Below are 24,473 nucleotides of genomic sequence, written 5' to 3'. Positions count from 1 at the left end.
TCCAGGATTTACTTTTATTCATTCTATATTGACTCCTGTATAACTACTTTAGATTGGATGTCCTTTAAAACAAACAGTTTTTTAGTCATATAGAAGTATTATTTCACATTTTGTGTCTGGTTGTAGGTCAGTACCTCCGTGGACACTTTGCATTGAAGTCCTATTGTGAGATTAACCCATACATTTTAAAACATGGGGACTGTATTTTTACAAAAGGCTGCTGAAATGTTTTTAAGTCGAAACGCTTGAGAAATTTAAAAATATTTGGATAAGCACCCTAAAGCTTGGATGTTTATCTAGTATTCAAACTTGGGCTGTAAATCTCAAATAGATTTTTTTTTTCTTGTCACGCTTCAAGTATTTCCAGTTTCCACTTTGGCTGGGGATATCAGAGCCACCTGTCCTGCACGATTTTGGTACTTTTGATCCAGGAAATGAAAATGTTCAAGGACCAGAGGAGTAGGAAATAATTATCTTTTTCTAACCTCCAGAAGTTTTTATCCACTCAGTTCTTAGTTTATCTGTACAACTTCACCAATCTCTATTAACTGCTACTGTTTGCTTAGAATAGCATGCACATTTCTGTAGGCTCTTTGATCCAAAAGAATTTCCAAATACTTTAAATTAAAACTATTGACACCACTCCATCACTGAAATAAAGCCACACAAGGGAGGGAAGGCAGCAGCTAGGCACTGCACAACGGGAGGCAGAGGTGTAATTTTGATTCCCTATTTCTATGGATCTTGAAGCCAATCTCTGTAGTCTGGTGGGGTTGAATTAAAAGGAAACACTTTCCTTCATGAACACTCTAGGTTAAGTATCAGGGGGTAGCCGTGTTAGTCTGTATCTACAAAAACAACAAGGAGTCTGGTGGCACCTTAAAGACTAACAGATTTATTTGGGCATAAGCTTTTGTGGGTAAAAACCTTTACTCTAGGTTAAAACTCCACTTTTCCTTTGATGTGGTTAGAGAATCATGTTATTTTCTTGGGCCCTGTTGTTCTGTTCCTAGTTCTCCTTTTGCTATTTTTGCTAGCGCTCACCCAGTAATCAAAGGAGTAGGTGAAGGAGCAATGAAATAGTGATAGCTCAGTTGGTTTGCTGAAGCTCACTGATCCCAGGGAACAGTAACTAGTGATATGCATCCCACAAGGCAAGTGACGGAAACGGATAAGCAGTATGTTTACTACATCATGGTTTATTTATTCTGTTTGCAAACAAAACAAAATGCCAACTGAAAGGTGACCAATAAAATACACAAATGTTGAAGACCTGTGTGTTTAGGGCAGGGGTCGGCAACCTATGGCACGCGTGCCAAAGACGGCACGCGAGCCGATTTTTAATGGCACGCTGTTGCCTGCCGGAGTCCCGTCAGGCAGCAGGGTGCCATTAAAAATCCTGCCCGGCCCGGCCTGCTCTTCTCTGCCCGCCCCCCCTCCATGGGGGCAGGGACATAGGTGTGCACACGGGGTGTGCTGGGTGTGCCCAGACACACCCTAATGCAGGGGTGGGCAAATGGCTCCACTCTCCCGGCGTGGCAAGCTGCCGGCCCCTCCCCCACCCTCCCCCCTCCCCTGGAGCCATGCTCCAGGAATATTCAGGGCTGGGGGCTCTGCTCCTCCAATATTTGGAGCTGGATCTCTCCCCTGGCCCTGCCTGGAGTGGGCCCCGGCCCCCGCCTGCGGGTCTCCCCCCTGCCCCGCCGCATCCCTGCCTGGAAGAAAGTGGCGTGCGCCTCTCCCGTGCCTGCTTGTTCTGCCGGCGTAGCACATTCCTACGCGGAGTGGCTCCCAGCAACAACTGCTGTCTGCTGCCCCAGGGTCCTAGTGCCCCCCACCCGCTATCGCAGGGCAGGCTGCCCTTACCCTGCCCTTCCGCCCTAGCCCTGAGCCTCTCCAACACCCCCAACCCCTCATCCCCAACCCTCATCCCCCTGCACCCTAATCCTCTGCCCTAGCCCTGAGCCCCCTCCTGCATCATGAACCTCTCATCCTCCTCCCCAGCCAGAGACCTCATCCCCCGCACCCTAATCCTCTGCCCCAACCCTGAGCCCCCTCCCTCATTCTAGCTCCTGGCCAGACCCTTCACCGGCCAGCCCTGTGCTCAGTGCACTCCCCCCCTCAGCTCAATGCAGAGAGAGGAAGAGAATGGGCCAGAACCAGGGAGAAGGTAGGTACCCACTGTATATGGGCAGGGCTGGGACCCCAGATCGGCAGCGGGCTGAGCGGATCCGGCAGCCGGGATCCCGGCTGGCAGGAGTTGGTGGATGGAACCCCTGAGTGGCAGTGGGCTCACAAGCTCTGTTTAGAAAACAGCTGTGGCTTGAACCAAACTAGAGAACTGAAATACTCACTGGCGCACCGACCAGTCTGGCTAGAAGGTTAAAGTTGGATAGGGTTCCTGGATGATTAGGTACCCATAACTGAGTGTGGACCTTTATTGCATAGCCATGGTACTGAGGCCATGGTACAGAGCACTGCTCAACAGTTGAGTCAGGGCAATGCCATGCTCTTCTGGAGCTTCACAGTTTCATCTGAACCCTTCAAGATAGCAACTTCAGTCAAAGCAAAGGCGATGACAAGAAAGTTTGTTTACTGTCATTTGCTGGCATGCCACTGAAAGTACAGAGTAGGCAACAAGGTGGCATACAAACCTCAGACTTGGAATAAGAATGAACAGCTTTTCTCTTTGACACCATGTTTTAAAGGCAAAAAAATTTAATCTGTCACAGGAGTGCTACTCCCAGCAGTGTATTTCTAGAACTGTAAAAATGTTAACCTATAAACGGAGTCTCCAAGCCCCTGTGCCTGCCAGCTGCATTTAAAGAATTTGGTAAGCTGGATCTGGTACAAAATTCTGTAGTGTGTTGCTGCTGTGTGGTAATCAGACATAGGATTAGTTCAATTCAGACTAGAAATGTATTACATCGTTTTTCTTTAAAGAGCCCTTCCTGTGTCATAGTTATATTAGCTTGTTTTTGTTTAGATTCCATTTGTTTGTGTCTTAGATATATTCTGCTTTTTTCATTGCGGCATATGGAAGAACACAGGGTATTTGTTCATCTGAAGTCATTGGTTCCTCATTTTAAGTTATAATCCTGTAATGTGACATCCTCTCCATTTTTTTTTTTCTAAATCAGACACACACAGGGGCACAAGTACTTTAGTAACTCCACAATGTTGCTCAGTGTGGACTATGAAAGCTAATATGCATTCAAATCTGATGGTCCGCCTCTTTGTCATAAACTGTGGCTTTATGATATAAAGTTGTTGATCTTATCTCTTTTTTTTGCCCCCACCAGATAAACTATTAGTTCTAACTGTAGCAACTAAAGAAACAGATGGCTTTCACCGCTTCATGCAAACTGCAAAGCACTTCAACTATACAGTGAAGGTACTGTATGCTCTGTCACTCATGCTGAATATTGGACATAGTTTTATAGCCTCAACTCAGAAATGAAATAGTCTTAACACAGAAACAATGTGTCATGATTATGCTGCAGTAAGGTAAAACAGTTATGGAACCTAGCAATGGAGACAACCCATTAGGTCATCTGTTCCGTATCCTTGCAGGATAGGTTTCCCATGACACATTTGCTAGTGTTTTGTCTAGTCTGTTTCTAAATGTGCCAGGAAATGGGGTTAGTTCCACTGACCTTGAGAAATTATTCCACAGATTCATAGATTTCACAGTTGGGAAGACCTTTCTGAAAGTCTAAGTTTTTTCTTTCTTAATTTCATTCCGTTACTACCGCATTTGTTATTATTCCTAGCTATTTTGCTGTTGCACGTTTTTATTCTAAGCATGCCACTCCTCCCTCAGTATTCGCACCCTTCAAGTGTTTGTAGATTATCATGTCACACCTTAGTCTTTGCTTAGCAAAGCGATATTTATTTGACTACCTCATCATCCCTCCTGCAGCAAAACCCATGGGAGCTGTGCTGACAGAGCTCATGCAGCTGAAGATGCCTTCAGGGCCCCATACCTCTTAAATGGGTCCTACTATTGGGGGTGGGGAGGCATGGAAACCTAATAAATCCCTTAGCTGTGTTACATTTCCCAGGGAATCTCTGTAGAGCTGGTGAGAGGACAATACAAATCCTCTCAATCCTCCCTTATCACTCTTTCACCACTTTTGATCGCCCAATCCTCTTGCTGGCCTACTCTGTCCTACTATTTCAATGCAGAACGAAGGAATCTGTATCCTGAAGCTGTCTCCTGCATCCAAATCTCACAGGAGCATGACCCCCCCCCCCCCCATTTTTAAACTTTTCTCATAAATCAGTCCCTCAAGACAAAACCAAGGGATTGAAATGAATCTGTGGTAAAACATTATCCATGCTTATCACACTATTGAAACTGTAAATCAAAAGAGACCAATTAATGACTGTTGGCCCATTGGTTTCTCTTTTAGAAAAAAGTTGAAATGCTGCAGTCTGTTTACTTCAACCATCAAGTCCTGAAAAAGTACAGGAGGAAAGATCATCTTTCCTAACTGAAAAATAATATATTAAAAATCCTAGGAAATTGACCTTTGGAGAGTTTGCTTGTAATTTTGCTGATTGTTCTATAGCACCTATATTGCTGTAATCCCTCTGATATTTAGTAGTTCAAGAAAAATAATAATCTTGTGTTAAACTTTCAAGGCTTACAAAAGATTTAGGTGCTTATTGCTGATATGATTCCCTACGATACTTGGTAAGGATGGAATTCTGTTTAGTTGATTTAATTGCCTATCATACATTGAGGAATCCATCCTAAACTTCTAGTGTGAGAAAGTGGCCTGAGGCATTAAAAACTAAATGTTTATTGTTTCCATTGTCATGTCTCTTCTATGCTCTTTCACCCCTCTTTCCGTCCAAATACTGTAGCAATGTTTAAAGGTCATGTAGTGAACGATTGTTTTAATACACAATTTAGAGCATCCACATATCTTCTCTTCCTAAGTGAGACAGATATGAGTAGGGTGACCAGGTGTCCCGATTTTATAGGGACAGTCCCGATATTTGGGGCTTTTTCTTGTATAGGCACCGATTACCCCCCCACCCCCAGTCCCGATTTTTCACATTTTCCGTCTGGTCACCCTAGATATGAGATGTAGTGGAATGTAATCTTTCGGTTCTTGTTTGTTTAGGAAATGTCTCTCCTATTTCTGAAATGATGTCATTGTGCTCAGTTCTACTTGACATGGAAAACTTAGAATGCTTGAAATGCTGACTCACTGCATTTTACAATGCTATAATATCCACTAGTTAAAGTGTTTGCTTGCTTGCCTTTTGTTTGACATCCGTTTTTTAACGAGGTTATATTAAAAATTACCCTCTGGGTACAAGCGAAAAAATGTACTTTCTCCCTGTTTCCAGGTTCTTGGTAAAGGTGAAGAGTGGAAAGGTGGAAAGTTAATTAACTCTATTGGAGGAGGACAGAAAGTGCGATTGCTGAAAGAAGGAATAGAAAGCTATGCTGATCAAGAGGACTTGGTTGTAATGTTTGTTGAATGGTAAGCAAATTCTGCTTGTTGCTTTCATGCCCTACTCTTTATAGGATGCTAATAAAAGCTCTTGTGGCATGCTGATATTTTCTCCTACTTTAGTTTTTATCTGAGAAAGTTAGCTTCTAGTTTTCCATTCATAAAAATATTATACAATTGGATCGGATGTTGTTTTTTTTGTCAGATTTACAGATGTAAAAATTGTTTCGGAGCCATGGCTCTGCTGTACTATGAACAATGTTATTGCACGAACAAGCTGTGAAACGCATTGACTCACTAAACATTTGGTTATTAGTTTACCTTTTCCCATGAAAAAGCAACTGTCTTGTTGCTGTTATAACAAAGTGATTGTGAGATGGAAATGGTGTGTGAGGAAGTGGTAAAAGCAGCTTCAAACTGAAGTGGTGGCCAGTAGACCGCTGGGGCGTAATTCTCAGAAACACTAAAGCCCCTTTATGTTGGTCTGGCAGTTAAAGGGGTCTTAAATAGGCTGGAAGTGCTCCCTGAAAATATCTCCTGTGTGAGGGTCTCCCCACCTGCTGTAGAGCTGCAGTAAGGGCTCCCTCACCAGCCATGATTCTACTGCCTATGAGGGGAGGACAGCCCCAGAGCAGGGATGTAGCATGCTGCAGCACATTTAACTACAGCTGTTTTCTGCTTCCCAGGGTCCATAGAAAACTATAAGTTAGAGCAGCCTCTCTGAGGGCCAGGTAGGTCCCTCTCAGACCAGAATATAAGGAGCACAAAGGTGACTTGAAGCCATCTTTCCTTCTACCTCCCTTCCGCTCTTCCCCCCCCCCTCCCCATCCCTCCTGTTCCTTCCCTAAGGACAGGATTGGTGTAACTGAGAATCTGGTCCATGGAAGTCTACAGAAGCTTCCCTGTCAACTTCAATCAGAGCCAAGTCAAACCTTTAAAGCAGTTGCCTTGGTGGATGCAAGGAGAGTGAATCACAAAGTAGGGACTTGCAGAAATGCTTCAGTTTGCGCACCCTGAGAAGTTGTGTGAGCTGAGTAACGTCTGCTGCTTTTATTATTGACAGTGATGTCCTAGCAGCTGATGCAGACTTTTGTCAGTTTGGAATAAAATTTTTGGCAGACATACTACAATTCTTTTTTTTTCTCTTTTCTTTTTCTTTTCATCTTTAAAACCACACAATCTGTCATTTACACATACTGTCATTCTAAACAAGATCACAATGCAATGGCCTCTTGGGCTTACACCAGGTTAATTTCTCTTTTGATTTAGTATAACTTCTGTGCAATTTTGGATTTCCTTCAAAGTTTAGGAGTGTTTTTGCAAGTTAAACAGATATGGAGGGGCTAGGTTAGCAAAGTTCATATGTGAGAGAGTGATCTCCCTGCATTATCTTATTTATTCAAAATTTCCCATGCTTTTCTATCTACCTTATGAGTTCGGGCAGCTGTTCAACTGGATTCTCAACCTTACAGTCATGTTTTATGACTTGACTTACATTCTCTCATTTTTTTCTTTGTGATATGCAAGAAGTAGTTAGAAATGGAAAGCACAAATCAGTTTACCCACTTTATGAATAACATTTGTAATAGAAATGACATAGGGGGACTAAATATTTTCACTCTCCTACATTTAATTTGCATTTAGAGTGATGTACGATTGGTAGGATAAGCTACCCATTCAGATATTAAATTGCTACTTACAGACACTTTCTTTCATATTTAATCTTATTACCAATTTACTGCATTTTGATAAATAGAATGCATCGTGAGAGCAGTTGTTTGTTTAATTCTTTAAAAGGAGTTAACCTTATTTGGGTTTGATAAAATGAGTAATTTAGTCTGCCCTATTGGCCAAGTACTAGTGAAACTTATTTTAAATTTTTTAATTTTGAAGATATCTTTACTTAGGACTTGTGTGTGAAATCTCTTTCAAATTTTTAAACTGATTGTAGAGGGATCTCCCGCTCCCCCCCCCCCCAACATTTTATATTTCTTGAGTTAAAGTCTGTCCTTTTGCTTTTGCCCTCTCTCTAAGTGGGTGTAAAAGTCACAAGGTCTTAGTCCTATAATTTGAGTAGTAAAGTCTCATACTGCTAATTATCTGAGTCCCAGGTTCAAATCCCACTGTTGCTCATGCAAGGTCAGTTAGATACACTGAACTACTGGTGCAGTCACATCATTTCACATAGGAGCAAGTTCGTTTTTCTAGCATAGAAATGGGCTGTGGTGTTCATTTAAGCTATGGCTCACCACCTGTGTAGAATTGGGAAGGAATTTTTCCCATGCTGCAAGATGCTTGTTCTTTTTTGCTATCTTTGAAGTAACAGGCAGGCCTGGCATGTAATGAATGATACAGTCAATGACAAGATTTAGTTACATTAATGTCCAAATGTTGCAGGAAAGTAGGGTAGTTTTTGCTTACTCCAACCCTGAGCAATGGGCCAGGAGCCACTGAGGACTCAGACGGGGTATTGGGCATCTAAATTGTGCACATGTTCACTCATCAGTTATCAGTATTTTTTGCACTTCTCTCCATGAAAGAGGACCATTAGAAGGATGGTTAATCCCTAATGCTGGCATTTGTTTGGATCAGAAGTGAAGCTGCCTTGTAGGATAAGAGAGCCATCTCAGTTAGTGGAAATTGGAGCTCCACAATGGATTGGTGTTGCTGAGTAACAGCGGTGGTGGTGGTGTTTAAATTAAAGCTCACTGTTAATAAAGTTCAATCACACTGACTAATAAAGCTTCAGCTTGTTTTTTAAAGCCCTAAACACCTGTGTGGGTTATTCTTTCACTTGCCGAGTCCTGGCCAGCGTATCCATTTCACAAATAGTTAGTGCAGGGCATTACACTAATCTTCTGAGGATGAGGGAGGAATGGAGCCACCTTTGATACACCTGTTATTGCAGAAGTAAATTTGTTTAGGAAGCAGTGCTCTGGAGATGCATCTGGTTCCTGTCCTCAGCTGGAAGAGGCTGCAGTAGATCCATTTGGAAAGTGGAAAAGTGCAGCCTGCCATAAAACTACTGGGCCTTTGACCAACCCCCATTTTTCTTCTCCCCATCAGCCTATCCCCTCTGTCTTGCTGTATCCTAGCTCTGAGTCAGGCTTCACCAATTTGAATGGGAAGAGGAGGGAAGGATGTGTCTGGACAAAGGCAGATAATGTCTGTAAGGCTGGGGAGACTCCAAGGATACTTATTTCTTTTAATTAAACCTTGTGCCAAACCTACAGGAGGGCAAACCAGTTTTCATAAAACTACTTACTTTTATATATGGTATGTAACACACTTCCTTTCCTTGGGGTGCCTATTTACCAGTTACTCTGCTTTGTGCTGCAAAGCCCTCCTCCTCTTTCTGCTTCCAAACTAGTGGTGGCTGGGTTGGTCAGGTCTGCCAAGCCAAATGGAGATGATTACTTTTTTTTTTTTTTTTAAGGCTTTTTAGACAATTGGAAAACTGGAATTAGTGTTAAGAAGTTCTATGAAATGTAAAGATACTTGGATGCGAAGCACTTTATTTTAGCATCATAAATTTAAATCCTTTTAGAAAAGTCTGTAAAGCAGCACCCTTATTCCTATTGAGCAGTACCTTACTCTGTAAGTAGGTCCCCTTCAATTCAAAGGACTACTCTTAGAGTAGTACTCAGTGGATGGATTCTCCTTTAGTTTGTTCCTGCATTTGAGGGAGGGAAGAAGCTTTCAGGCAGAGACCCGGGGGGAGAAGGGGGTGGTCACCTCCTTTTACAGTGTGGGGCATGGATCACTTGCTGGTTTGAACTAGAGTAAATGGTGGATTCTCTGTAACATGAAGGCTTTAAATTATGATTTGAGGAATTCAGTAACGCAGCCAGAGGTTAGAAGTCTATTACAGGAGTGGGTGGGTGAGGTTCTGTGGCCTGCTTTGTGCAGGAAGTTAGACTAGATGATCCTGATGGTCCCTTCTGGTGTTAGTCTGAGTCATTGATACCTTTTGCAGGGGCGTACTCAGCCTCTGCTGCCTGCCCCAACCCATGTAAATTAGAATGACTTCCTGGCTGCTCTGACACTCTGCGTCCCATGGTTGCTGGGAAGCAAAGAATAGCTGTTGTGCAGTGCGCTCTGGCATGCCTGCTCCCCTAATGTGTATGCTTATGCCTTTTGGAGTTGAGTGCAGCAAGAAATTGCACCTGCTTGAAGAGAAAGGGACACCAAAGATACCACTTTCAGAAAAATGAGTTTCCTTCCAAATTACTCATTTGTCTTCAGAGTAATTTATAAGGCAAGGATTTTTCCCCCTTGACTCCAAAAAATGGTATTCTTGCTATTACTGTGTCCTCATCCTGGCAGATAGATTGAGATTGTTTTTGAAGTCTCTTCATTCCCTCCTTTCCCCCATAGGAAATAAGCTGGAAAGGATGCAGCTATGCCAAGACTCTCAGTTTTGGAATAAGGCATCTTTTTGGCCAAGGGACTAGACTCTGACTCTGCTGCTTCTGTTACGGTTCATAACAAGTAGCTTTTGCCAGTGGTTTGTTCTTCTTTTATAGAGGATGCTTTGAAAACTCATTTCTCATAAATGCCTCTTTCAACACCTGTTTTATTACTTAAACAGTATTTTCCTCTAGATTAAATCAGGTAAATGCCACTAATTTTCAGGGTGCATGCACGCTAAGATTTAATCTGGGGAAAACAGGGACATGGGCAGATATCATGCCCTTCAATGCCAAGGTCCACAGGAAAGTCAAAGTTAGGTGGGGAAGCTAACTGCATTGTGTGGTATGGGTTGGGGGCAGGTGTAACAACAGCACTGAGTCAGGTCTTGGGGACTTCAGCCACTGGTGTAGCTTCATTGGTACAAATCCCTAGTGTAAAAGGGGAAGGCAAACAAGTGCAATTAGCCCCACTTCCAAGCAAAATAAGCTGCACCACTTCAAAGAGTATCTTATTTTTGTTTTGCTGGCTATGCTGGGTACTGGTAATGGTACAGATACACCATGGTCACTGACTGCTATACCTGATTAGAGGAGGCCTCAGAGGAATTAGAGCCTTGTCAGGTGACAGGGATATGTAATTTAGAAATGCACGTTGGCAGGAATAATTTGAACTACACATAAATATTGCTTATTGTAAAATTAACTGTAACCTTTTGGGAAAGAGACCTGGGCATCATTGTCGTCAGCTCAGTGAAAACTTCTGCTCAATAAGCAATAGCAGTCAAAACAAAATATTAAGATGTATAAAGAATGGGATAGAAAATATTATAATGCTCTCAATGGTACGTCTTTTTTCACCTGGAATACAGTTTAGTTCTGCTCAGCCAACCTCCAAAAAGTTATAGCAGGAAAATGGTGCTCAGAGTTGAGAGATTAATATTACTAGAAGTAGAAAGATTTCATTATGAGGATGGAATGAAACATTGGAGCTGTTTAGTTTAGAGGTGATGGAGAAGAAGGCATATGTTTGCATAATACCAAATGATGAATGAGATAGAGAAGTTAAACGCAGAGCTTCTGTGTACTAGTTTTTGTAGTACAAGAACATAATGAAATTGAAAGGCAACAATCTTCAAACTGAGAAGTTTGTTTCCCCTCTCCCCGCTCGGCCCTCCAATGTACAATAAACTTGTGACGCTCACTGCTACAAGATATCACCTGAGACCAAGAGGTTAGCAGGATTCAAGGACTGGATGTTCTCATGGGTAAAGAGAACATCCACAGTCAGGTTAGACAGTGGCAGTGGGAGAGGGGGATTACAAAGAATAAAAGACTTTTTTTCTCTTTCATAGCCATCCAGTAACTGACAGAATTTAGGAAGAAACTTCTATGGGCAAGTAGTTCAAACTGGCCTGTTGAAGGGTTTCTTTCCCCTTCCTCAAACATCTAGTGTGGCCATACTAGGAGACAGGCTGCTGGAAAAGATGGACTACTGATTTAATCCAACCGGCAGTTTTTATTTCCTATGCTCCTATTAATTTGGTTTCTTTTTTTGAAGTAAGCAACTAGATTGCATAGTAAAAAAACTCATAGATCAAGACTCATAGACCACAGGGCATATAACTGTGCTATGTAACATATTCATGGTATGAATTCCATATGTAATTGCTTTAAATTCAAACCTCTATAATTGTCACTAAGGAAGGCAGGCTTCCTAGCCTCCCACTTACTGACTGGAATAACACCTAAAGTATGCATAAACAAGGGAACTAGTCATTAATGAAATACTGTCTACATTTATATTAGAGTGAAGGTGGATTAGGATTAAATGGATTAGGGCCCACAAATACTTGACAAAGGTATGTTTCATTTGCTGCATTCCTGTTGTAATGTTACCTGATATAAGTAATCACAATGATTTATTCTCCATCTTATTCCTGGAAGTGTGAAGGATGTATAGATTTCCACAGTGAAGAGCAGGCAGGGGGATTGTTCTAGTCTGCATTCTTATAGCTCAGTGTCTCGCCCCCTGCTGCCCTCCCCCCCAAGAACTGATAATGCCCAATTAATTCTCACAGTCCCCCAGCGAGGTATAGAAAGATGCTGTAAGAACGAATATCTCCATTTTCTGGTGAGGAGGCCACAAGGCTACCAAATATGTACAAAGAGGTAGGTGTCAGCTGTAAAAACTAAATCCAGGTCTTTAGGGTTTCAGGCAGAGATTTAGCTGGCTATCGTGAAGTGCAGCCCAATCAAATCATCAGCACTTCTGTGTCATGGTTCTGCTCTCTGTGAAAAAGACCTAATAATAGTTTTTGCACATACATAATGTTTTTTTCATCTGTAGAGCTCAAATTGCAAGGTGGGCAAACGTGCAACCCTGTTTTATAGTTTAACCAACGACATTTATTTGAAACACTTTTTCTGAGCAGCTCTTTGATCTCTAGTAGACAGGATCTGTAATGCTGGACAAACTAGATTCTGTTCCCAGCTGTGCTGCAAACTTCCTCTGTGACTTTTTGGCCTGGTCATTTTAATTCTGTCTCCCTGTTTTTTATGCTTTCCTAGAGTTATGGAGCATCAGCAGCTTAGCTTAAGAACTTAACGTCTCTTGAAATCTAGGCCCTCAACCTTTTTGTTTGTCTGTTCCCACCTGAAATACCTCTACCTCGATATAACGCTGTCCTCGGGAGCCAAAAAATCTTACCTCATTATAGGTGAAACCGCGTTATATTGAACATGCTTTGATCCACCGGAGTGTGCAGCCCCGCCCCCCGGAGCACTGCTTTACCGCGTTGTATCCGAATTCGTGTTATATCGGGTCGTATTATATCAAGGTAGCGGTGTATGAGTTATATTTAACTCTCGCTCTGGGAGGTTTATACTGCAAGGCTTTGATGAATAAGGATGTGAAATTAGAGAACTGTGAAGGCCAGTGGGTAGAAGAGGTGCGACTAGAACTCAGGACATCTGGACTCCAAGCTTTGTCTGTTATCATCTAAGATAAGGGGCTGTATTGGTGGGGAATTCAACAAGAAGAGGATCCCATTTATCGGATCCTCTAATTTCCTGAAACCTTTGAAAAGTGCATAGCTAAGTTAGGGTGTATGCATTCATGGGTTTCTCTACGTTTCAAACTGTAGGGCTACTGCACATGCTTAGTATGTGACTTTTTAAAGAGAGTCACCCCATCAAATCAAAACCGGTTGCCTTCTGGAACAAGACCACTCACTGCTTTACAGCAAGGGCCATTTTATGCCAGATTTCAACTCCAATCTATTTCAGTTGTTGAGCCCCTACACAATAATTTTTTTAAGTTGTTTTACAATGGAAAAAGTATTTTCTTATTCTTCTCTCAATTAGAACTCCTTAAACTAAAAAAACAACAACCAAACAACCCCCCCCTCCAAGTTAGAGGCAAAGCCTTAAAAATTTCAGCCAAAAAAGTAAAATATTCAGAAAATTTTGTGTGTAAGTGAACAGGGAAGGGATACATATATGTAGAGTGGTTAAGATACTGATTGGTCATATCTTGGTAAGAAGTAGGATCTGTAGGTGTTAACTTAAAGTCTGGCATAATATGCCATGTTTCTGAATGAAACAGTTGCATCAAAATTAAGAGACCACTCTTTGGTTTATTTAACTCTGCATGGTTTTAAGTCTGAATAAGCCAAAACTTTTCTGGTTTGAATTTTCTTCTTTAAAATTAGTGCTAACAGGTATCTTTCCATTACTTTTAGCTATGATGTTATCTTTGCGGGTGGCCCTGAAGAGATGCTAAAGAAGTTCCAGCAAGCTAACCATAAAGTAGTATTTGCTGCAGATGGACTAATATGGCCCGATAAAAGATTAGCAGACAAGTATCCCGTTGTCAGGAGTGGAAAACGATTCCTTAATTCAGGAGGTAGGTATGACTGTTGTACATATTAAAGGTTAATTAAGGCTAGCTGTTCTGTTGTTCTCATAGGGTGTGTGTGCGTGCATGCTGGGCAACTCACCTAAAGTGCTAGTTTCCTAAATTCATGTTTGGGCACCTAAATCACCATTAGAGGAAATTTTTTTTTGTTAACTCTTGTGACAGAATCACCTTGTTTCTCTCTGCTTCCAGCATAAAGGAGTCTTTCTTTATACTTAGCTAGGTGTCAGCCTCCTAACACCACCAGCCTGTAGCAACTCAAGAACTCTCCTCTGGGCTATGCCAGCTCTCACTTTACCTTGCAGTTTAACAGGTGCAGCCCAATCCCCAAGTCCCTTTTGAAGTGGTCCCCTCATATGGGCTACTCACAGAATTACCAGGTCCGCTGTTCCCAAAGAAACAGAACTCATCAGCTTGTAAGATTCAGCTCAGGATCAGCACTTTGCTTAACATCACAGCACTTCAATAAACTTTATTCTTGTTTTCACTATAAATATATTATCAAAGATTCAAGTGATAGAGAGTAAAATTTTGGAAACAAATGGTTACATATAAAACACAATCATAACATGCTTTCTAGAGTCTAAACTTAACTAACAGGTTAACCACTTGTCTAAATAAGTTTTTCTCACCCAAAGTCCTTTGCAGTGTTTTCAACCGAAGCTCGCTGAGATCCCATTTTCATGAATGTAAACACTGTCCATTTACTTCCTGAGTGTAGGATGGGCGGGGGAGGTGGGTGTTGTCATTGCTTTCTTGTTATACCCTCAAAGTTCATTGTCTTTGCTCATAGACCGGGTAACCACGCAAGGCTTGCTTCTTTTTTTTTTTTCTTTTTCCTTGCATGCTGCTTCTATGTTGACTTTGACTTTGTATATAAGTGAGCATCCATTGTGTTAGCTTATACTTCTTAATTTACATACTGAAAGAGGGATATACATTTCTTACCTCCTGGCTGGAGGAAAACCTGTTTTTCATCTTTGCTGGTAACTAATACCTTGATACAGACTTTAAAATACATGTGGAGGTCTTGTGCTGCCAATACTGAATTTCTAAACATTATAGATGACCATTTCCTAACTCAAAAAGTGTTGTGGCCAACATGGGGGTTGATTTAATATACTTAGATTTCTGTAAGGCATTTCACTTGGTACGCTCAATGTTTTGATTAAAAAACTAGAATGATATAAAATTATCATGGCACACATCAAATGAATTAAAAACTGGTTGACTAATAGGTCTCAAAATGTAACTGTAAACAGGGCATCATCATTCAGTGGGAATGTTTACAGTGGTGTCCCAAAGGGATCGGTTGTTGACCCTAAGTTATTTTAACATTTTTATCAATGACCTGGAAGAAAACATAAAATCATCACTGATAAAGTTTTCAGATGACACAAAACTTGGGGAAATAATGAAGGGGACAAGTCACTGATTCAGAGTGATCTGAATCATTTGGTAAACTGGGTGCAAGCAAACAATATGCATTTTAACATAGCTAAATGTACATGTATACATCTAGGAACAAAGAATATAGGGCATACTTGCAGGGTGGGGAACTCTGTCTTGGGAAGCAGTGACTCTGAAAAGGATTTGGGTGTTCTGGTGGATAATAAGCTGAACATGAGCTCCCAATGTGATGCTGTGGCCAAAAGAGCTATTGTAATCCTGGGATGCATAAACAGAGGACTCTTAAGCAGGTGTAGAGAAGTTTTGTTACCTCTTTATTTGGACTGCTGGAATACCATGTCCAGTTCTGGTGGAATTCATAATTCAAGAAGGGTGTTGATAAATTGGAGAGGATGCAGAGAAGAGCCACGAGAATGATTAAAAGATTAGAAAACCTGCCTTATAGTGATAAATAGATTGAGCTCTTTGAATCTAACGTAACAAAGAGAAGGCTAAGAGATAATTTGATTCCAGTCTATAAGTATCTGCATGGAGAGCGAATATTAAATAATAGGATCTTCAAACTAGCAGAGAGGTATTGTGACAGGGCACTATTAGTAGCACCCTGGTCTCTGAGGTTGCTACAGCACTGGGAAGAGTGCGGGCTTAATTGAAGCCAATTAATCAATTTTTGTTGAGGGTTACTAACACTTGGGTGGCAATTTCTGGGCTAATGGGGCAATTGGCTCAGTAATTGGGAGGATCTAAGTGGGAGGAACAGGAAGCAGGGGGAAAGCTTAGAGAGTGAGCTGGGGTTGAGCAGAGAAGGCTATGTGGAAGCTGTCTCTTGCTGTAAGCCTGCAGTACAGTTATACGTTGTAAGGCAAGAATAAATACGTGGTGAAAGGGCAACAACCTGCTATGGTCTCACAGTCATAAGATGCATGAACTGGCCAGGCAGTGAAGTACACTGGATAGCAACCGAGGACTGGTATACCCAGGACAAGTATAACACAATCCAATGGTTGGAAGCTGAAGCTAGACAAATTCAGCATGGAAATAAGGTGTAATATTTTGACAGTCAGGGTAATTGTCCATTGGAACAATTTACCAAGCATTGTGGTGGATTTTCCATCACTCACAATTTTTAAATCTGTGCTCTAGGAATTATTTTGGGGGGCGTTCTCTGGCCTGTTATACAGGAGGTCAAACTAGATGATCACAATTTGGCCTTGGAATCTATGAATCAATTAATCTATGACTTTTCAGTGTATGTATAAGTAACTCCTTACATAGTATTGGTATGCATTTTTCACAGTGGTATCAATGACCAGTGTGACACTGGCTTTCATTTAAGATCTCACATGACATCCTATTGAGAACTAGGATGCACACACCAGACTCATTAGATTTCTATAACCCTTTGTCAGCTGGCATTGAGAGGTTCTTAGGTCACAACACTTTTTGTAATAGTATTCTCTGTTTTCTTCTGAAGGAATGTGTATGAAGATGTGTGCTAATTTGTGAGGTGGGAAGGAGGGTTAGTGGATTGAGAGAGCTAAAATATTTATTTAGCAAAAACATTGCTTGCATAAACTCAGGCTCTGGAGCTGCCAGAATAGGGTTTCTTCTTGGTGACTTTTCCCGGATGGCTGCCATGTTTGTGCTAGTGATTCTATGATTTATTTAAAAAATAACCAAACACCCCCCCTCCCCGCAATCAAGTCTTTAGACTTGTTTTTGCAAAGATGACCTACAAAATGTAAACCAAGTGTAACTGAGGCCTGGTCTACACTTTAAAATTAGATCGACTAATGTCGCTATGTCGCTCTGGGCTGTGAAAAATTGTCACCCTGAGCCCTGTAGTTATTTCAGCCTAAACCCTGGTGTTGCCCTCCCTACCACCTCTCAGAGAAGTGTATAAACTACACCAAGGGAAAGGAATCTTTCCCTCAATGTAGGAAGCATATACCTTATAGCTCAACAGCATCACAGCTGCAGCGCCGTAGCTTTTCTTCTGCAGCACCTGTGCTGTAGACACACCCTTAGAAGGTAATGTCCTTCTGAGTCTGCAGGCAGCCTAAAGCAATAGCTCTGAGAGAATTCTGACCTACTGCTATTGATTTCAGTGAAGTGCTAACTCTGAAGCCTAACTATTGTCACTTAAATATCCACATGGTTAACCATAATATAAGCAGTCAAGAAGGGAATATGTTCACTATGAAAATCTGCACAATCTGTTGTGCATGGCATCTCATCTTGGGCTCCTCTTGGACGCATGAGGGGGTGGAGCTTCGTGGGCACAGCTTTTGAGAGTTAATGCCATTTTCCCCCACACAACCTAGCCTCTGCTTTTTCTTTTTTTTTTTGTCTTTGAAATAAATGTGATGTGTAACAAGCTTCAGCTGAATTTCCTGTACTGTTGATTTATACTTTCCTGCCAGCAAGGAGAGACTGACTACACTAAGGCTTAGCTTCATGCCGTTTTCCACAGCTGGATCACTTCTTTCTTAGCAACAGTCATAGCCTCAGACCCACACCTTGGAACTGTCTGAGCTTTTCTTCTAGCTATCTAAAACAGATTGCAGAATCCTCCATGTTTCTTAAAATGCCATTATAAGGAAAACTAACTAAACAGGTGAAAACTATTCAAAATGTGTATCATGAAGACAGATCTTTGGAGATGAATTTTGGCTGGAAATTGATGAATTTCTTTTGTCTCCCCCTGCTGGCAGAGAACGGTTACACTGCCGTCTGACATGCAATGGAATGATCAGAAAGATCGTTTTCAAGTAGAAATAAATTCTCTTGTGTGATATTGCAGGATTTATTGGTTATGCTCCCCATATAAACCAAATGGTACAGCAATGGAACCTGCAGGATAATGATGATGACCAGCTGTTTTATACCAAAATCTATATTGACCCACTGCAGAGGGTATGTAGTGACTCATTTTCTCCTCAATAGTAGTTCTTGCCACTTGAAATAACTTGCTGCCTCAATTATAGTGTCAGAAGGCTGCTACAAACTTGCTAAGAATGGAAAAAAAAGTTTCCTGTGATTAGCTGTGAATGCCATAGTGTAAAGATGGTTGCTGTACTGCAGGGGCTGTCAGCCTAGAGAGTCATGAATAGACTTCAGGAGGATCATGATTCAGAGTATTGTTTCAGGCTGTCTGCAGATCCTGGCAGGCATCACTGTAGTGCCTAAAATAATAACTCTGAGAGATGTGATCAGCCCCATTAATCTCAATAAAGGCCCTGTGGACTCTGCAGGTACCTCTTGCTCTCTAACTTTCCACCCAAAGGGGGAATTAATTGGATTACAACCTGGATTCTCAATGTGGGGGGCACAATCCCCCATCCATCCCATATTGCTAAATGGGAGTTCCAGTTAAGTCCCAGCAAATGATGAGATCACAGGGTGGTCCTGGTATGGCAAAAGAGGTCCCAGCGTGGAAGAGTCTGGGAACCAGAATGACATGCCGAAGTTTCAGAAGGTCATGCTTCAGAAGTAATTTTGAGTTTATAACATGGGATAAAGGGAATGGCTCACTGAGAGGTGAAGTCCTTTGAAATGTATATAAAATCAAACAGTAGTTTGTGAAACCAAGTCACAAAATATGTAAGGAAATCTGGAGAGCCTGAAGGAAGTACTGTAATTCAAAGCTGAATATAAACCTTTTCTGTTTGAAGTGTATATGCCTGGATCAATATTTTTAGTTTTGGGTTCCTACTGCCAGGCACCTAAATCTGTAATTAGAAATAAACTCATACCCTGAGTTTCAGAGGTATAGTTAATCAGAGCTGCAACACAGAATTCCTATTTGATCCTTGCTAAAAGATGTTTTCATTGCAATGAAATACTTCAAAAATATTTGCAGGTCACCTTTTAGGCCTGATACGGAATTCTTTGTGCACCCTAAACTCCACTGAAGCTAAAGAGAGTTTGGGGTGTTCAATGAATATACAAACAAGCCCTAATTATTTTCTAGAGGCAGGGTAGAAACTTCAGTTCTAGTAGAACTGTGTATATTAGAGCCACTGATACTGTATTATGTCAAGAAGCATAGTTTTAACTTTTATATTTGAAGAAATATGCTTTATGTTGTGTTTTTAAAAATGTTAATCCTGTTTGGCTATGACTTCTTTAGTCTTTTTTTAGAGAGAGGACACAGGGGGAGACTTCTCTCTAGCTTATACTGACAAACTGATTCCTTTGGAAAGTCATGACCTCCATTTGCTGAGTTTACATAATTTAAAGCAAACTCATTGCTTATGTATAGTGCCCTACCAAATTCACAGCCATGATAAATGCGTCCTGGACTGTGAAATCTAGCCTCCCCCAGTGAAATCTGGTCTTTTACCCTATACTATACAGATTTCATGGGGGAGACCAGCATTTCTCAAACTGGGGGTCCTGACCCAAAGGGAATTGCAGGGGGTCGGAAGGCTATTTTAGGGAGGTTGCGGTATTGCCACCCTTACTTCTGCGCTGCCTTCAGAGCTGGGCAGCCAGAGAGAGGCAGCTGTTGGCCAGGCACCCAGCTCTGAAGGCAACGCCCCACCAGCAGCAGCGCAGAAGTAAGGGTGGCAATACCATACCATGCCACCCTTTACTTCTGTGCTGCTGCTTTTCAGAGCTGGGCACCCAGAGAGTGGCGGCTGCTGACTGAGGGCCCAGCTCTGCAGGTAGCAGCACAGAAGTAAGGGTGGTAATACCATACCATGCCATCCTTACTTCTGCTGACAGCGGTTCTGCCTTCAGAGCTGGGCTCCTGGGCAGCAGCCGCTGCTCTCCAGCTGCCCAGCTCTGAAGGCAGCACTCCCATAAGCTTCAGCACAGAAGTAAGGGTAGCAGTACCGCAACCCCCCCTACAATAACTTTGCGATTCCTTCTCACCCCCACAATTCCTTTTTGGGTCAGGACCCCTACAATTACAAAACCATGAAACTTCAAATTTTAAATATCTGAAATCATGAAATTTACTATTTTTAAATCCTATGACTGTGAAATTGACCAAAATGGACTGTGAATTTGGTAGGGCCCTACTTATGTACTAGATCAATTTAAACAATTTTCTGATGAATCGGGTGTTCTGGAGGGAATACGTGTGCAAGTAACTGTCAGCTGTAAAGCTAAATAAGACTTAGAAAAAGAAGAGTATTGAAAGATTTAAAAACTTGCAATTAGATTCCCCAAAACAGATGAAACATAAAACTGTAACTTTTAACTGGTTAACTAACATCTGTCAATACATTTAAACATGTGCTGTGCTAACTTTTATAACACCTCAGTGTCTTTGCTGTTTTTAATTTTTAGGCACGTATTAACATTACTTTGGACCACAAGTGCAGAATTTTCCAGACCCTGAATGGAGCTGTTGGTATGTGTATTAGCACGTATATTGATTGGCCTGTACTGCATATGTCTGACATTAACATTCTTTTTTTGTTTGCTTTTTAAAGTGAAAATAGTTCTCCCTTATTTTAAATAAATAAATTATACATGTATGCAAGAGATTACTCCATGATGAACACGTTAGTAAGATTATCCTGTCTCTCAGATCTGATATGTACAATATCAATTGATTTTTCTGTATCACTAGCAAAAATATTAATTTTAGATAGTTTTGATATGTCTAAAACTAGGTTTGTCTAACAGTGACAGTGAAGTTGACTGACCTTTCCATCCTTCTATAACTAAATTTAATTAGGGCTTGCAAAGTACATATGGTATGTAAAATCACATATTCATTTGAGATCACTCTAGTAGCAAGGCATATAATGGAATAGGCTAGCTTTAATTTTGAATTTCCTTACATTGACTGGATTGTCATAATTTTAGTTGGAAATCCTTTTTTTATGTATGCACAAACTTCCTTCCTTACCTCCACCTTTGACCTTCAACTGTGGAACATCTTAATTGAATTCCTTCGTAAATGGAAAGTTAAAGTTATGCTGGTTTATAAGCTCTAGGCAAAGCTTTTTAAAACATGTGAAGGATGTAGAGCATAAAAACCTCTGAAGTTCCCTATGGACCTTATCCTCCACATCTAATTTACCTGTGCAGTGCTTAAAGACTAAGATAATAAGAAAGCCCATAAGATAAGTAGTTTAAATAAATTAATACTTAGCTCTTATATGCCATTTTTCATCCATAGACCTCAAAGCATTTACCAAGGAGGTCTGTATCATATCTCTGTTTTACAGATGGGAAACTGAGGCATAAGGCAGAAAGGCACTTGCCCTCACTCACCCTGCAAAATAGTGGCAGAGCCAAGAATTGAACATAGGGCCCGGGACTAGGGCCAGACTACTTACAATACCAGAATAAATGTAAAGTCTGTTAATTGTGACACAGCACCAATCGCTTGAGCATCCTCCAATTAACTATTTTCATTCGTATTGTTAACATGCTGGTTAATGTGCAGATGAAGTTCTTCTGAAATTTGAAGAAGGAAGAGTAAGAGCTAGGAATTCAGTGTATGAGACGCTGCCCATCACTCTGCATGGAAATGGCCCCACTAAAGTAAGTGACAGTCACTTTTTCAGCTTTTATCAAGGACCAGTTTTAATAAGACAACAAAAGAAACTGAAATAAACTTTCAGCATAGCACCAGGAAATGAGGTGCTCACTTCCCGATTAAAGTTAATAAGAGTCACATGGCTAAAGTTTCATATATTGTGCTGATCACTTACTCCTCAGCCTGTTATTCCATTGCCACTATATTGATAACAGGTTATAGCAACTGCTCACTCTTTGCTTAGCAAAGTTGATTGCAGCTCTGGATTTCAGAAGCTGATGCTTTCATTGAGCTATCATTGCTGAACAGCAAGTGGAGAACTTTGATTTTATTCATAATCATAGTAGGTGATTTATGCATAGTGGGGCTTTTTGCAAATTAAGTATGTAGAGGCTTTGGGGGGAAGAGAAGTCCCAGGCAGGGCACAGAAGTGGAGTATAACGCCTCAAGGCTCCAACTGCCGTCCTGCCAACACTACTCATTTTAAAATCCCAGCCACTACTGACTGTTCGTTTTCTCCCCCCCCCCCCAACCTAGCATTTCATCTTTTAAAATTAATATCTCCTATATTAGATGCTGTAAACTATGGTTGACTTATAATTCTAAAATACATACTAGCTGTCTGATATTTCTTCCATATGGCTTCCATTTACAAGGGTTAATGTTTGCATGTGTCCTTCCAGTCATATGCATTACATGTAAACTGTACTACTAATTTTTTCATGAATTTTAACCTACAGACAATATAAAAGCTAGTAATTGAAAACATTTGAAAAGTTCAGCTGTAGGTGTTATAGGCTGCAATGTCATCTAGAACATATTTGAGGCCTCATTTGCTAACACTTTTTTGTGGGGTCTGGGAATGGTTTTAGTAGATACATTTTCCTTATTTGGCCTAATATTTGCTTGATTCTATTTGACACTAATTAGTACCTCTACTTAGCCGTCAAAACTCAGATACAATTGTATTCTCATATGTGTGACAAGTGGATCGGGTGAAGCCTAATTCCCAAAATATTAAACAAAACTTCTTTCCTGTTTATAGTCACACAGCAGCTTAACCCACTTCTGTCACGGTGCAAAAGCATTTTAAGGATTTTAGTCTAAAAACCTACTGAAGCAGGAAAAAAAAATCCTACTATGAGTTTCTCTGAACCATTTTGTCATAGTCTGATTGTGCCCTTCTGTGGCAATAGAGCTTAAGCAGAGATACATAAATGTGATGAACAGGTTAGAAAAACATTTAAACGTTCACCAGCTGGGGAATGGCCATGAATTGAGATAATCTCCTAAACTAAAATACTTAGTATTTGCAAAAAACCTCTATTTTATACATGTTCTATTGAACTCATTAGGATTTAGTGGATTACTTTTTATCTAAAAGGTAGAGCAAAATTATAGCAATAATGTAAAGTGTTCTTTACACTTTTCCTTAGTGTAGTTATCTTTGTATTGGTGTCATATTTTATTTGGCTAAGCACTCTTACAGATTTAATTTTAGGTATCTGAAAGTCCGGTAACACTTTATTTTTTCTCTGACTTCAATAAATATTTTCCAACTTCTACATATGATAAAGAAAAGGGAAATAAACATATCAGGGCAAGTACAAGCAAACTGTAACAATTTGAGTTTATCATGGAGCAGTTTTCACATGGGAAATTGTGCTGCCTATTCATTAAGTATAATAGGAGTGGTTGTAGGGCAAATGAGTAGGCAAATTCTAAAATAGGTTTATGATGGTATGGAAGAAGTCCTTTAACCCGTGAGAATGGTAATATGAATTTGGAAGGGACCTTATTTGCTAATGTGGCTGTGGATAAAATATGGCATCCAGGAACATTTGGCTCCCAGGATAGCCTAACCTTAGAATAATTATATAACTGATTTGGAGCCAATTCCAAAGTTGACAGTACAACTGCCAGAGAACCTGTCAGAGAGCCAGGTGCATCAGTTAAATATGTTTCACTGTTTGTTTTCTGAGTCCTGGAATAGCTGCCCTAAAAGGGAAAAAGCTTCAGTCCAATTCATTTGACATCTGTGCACCTGTATCTTCTAAATATTATATAATCCCTTCCCAGGAAGTGTTGCCCTTTGCCCATCTCTATTTTCCCATAAATACCAGTGACCATCAGTTACTGGAAGGGTACTAACTTGGTTCTAATAATATTTTTTTGGCATGGCATTTTTCAAAGACAGGTGAAATGCAGTATGTGTTTTATTATGCCCACCACAATTGTTCAGCTTCTTGAAGCTGTGACCACAAATTCCGCCCCCCCCCCTTTTTTTTTTTTTTAGGAAGAAAAGCATACCTATACAGAAATTAAACCTATTTTGAGGATTAACACTGATGTGTTAATCTCTGTGTTAAGATACGGAGATGGGTTGTATTTACATATAGTAAATGTGAATTGTTCTTTTGCTTACTAGATTTACCTCAATTACTTTGGAAATTATATCCCTAATGCTTGGACACGTGAAACTGGATGTGGTGTTTGTGATTTAGATGTACTAGACCTATCAACGGTTACAGTAAGTATATCTCATGTATAACTGAACACTTTGATACATGAATTTCAGTGCCCTTATAGTGATTTTTCTGAGACAAAAAAGCTACAGTACATAATGTTACATTTCAAGCACACTTGAGGCTGTTTTCATATGTTAGATATTATGCAAAATAATAATGGAAACAGATTAATGAGTTACAAACTTATCAGTACTATTTTAAGTGGCAAATGTCAATATTTTCATATTGATT

The 24,473-nt window shown here is 40.6% G+C and overlaps 1 protein-coding gene across 2 annotated transcripts in view; it reads left to right on the top strand.

The window, feature by feature from the left end:
• The window catches only part of PLOD2 (procollagen-lysine,2-oxoglutarate 5-dioxygenase 2), a 78,806-nt gene that overhangs the window by 19,700 nt on the left and 34,633 nt on the right, over positions 1 to 24,473 (top strand). For both annotated transcript variants that reach the window (XM_024214841.3, XM_024214840.3), the window contains exons 2-8: positions 3,303 to 3,394; positions 5,365 to 5,501; positions 13,624 to 13,787; positions 18,013 to 18,125; positions 20,511 to 20,574; positions 21,622 to 21,719; positions 24,143 to 24,244. In XM_024214841.3, coding sequence (XP_024070609.1) covers positions 3,303 to 3,394; positions 5,365 to 5,501; positions 13,624 to 13,787; positions 18,013 to 18,125; positions 20,511 to 20,574; positions 21,622 to 21,719; positions 24,143 to 24,244 — 770 coding nt within the window. The remainder of the gene's footprint in view (positions 1 to 3,302; positions 3,395 to 5,364; positions 5,502 to 13,623; positions 13,788 to 18,012; positions 18,126 to 20,510; positions 20,575 to 21,621; positions 21,720 to 24,142; positions 24,245 to 24,473) is intronic.

The sequence above is a fragment of the Terrapene carolina genome, unplaced genomic scaffold (genome assembly GCF_002925995.2).
Source record: "Terrapene carolina triunguis isolate 2854851 unplaced genomic scaffold, T_m_triunguis-2.0 Scaffold88, whole genome shotgun sequence".
Classification (NCBI taxonomy): domain Eukaryota; kingdom Metazoa; phylum Chordata; order Testudines; family Emydidae; genus Terrapene; species Terrapene triunguis.
This window is presented reverse-complemented; position numbering and strand designations above follow the sequence as displayed.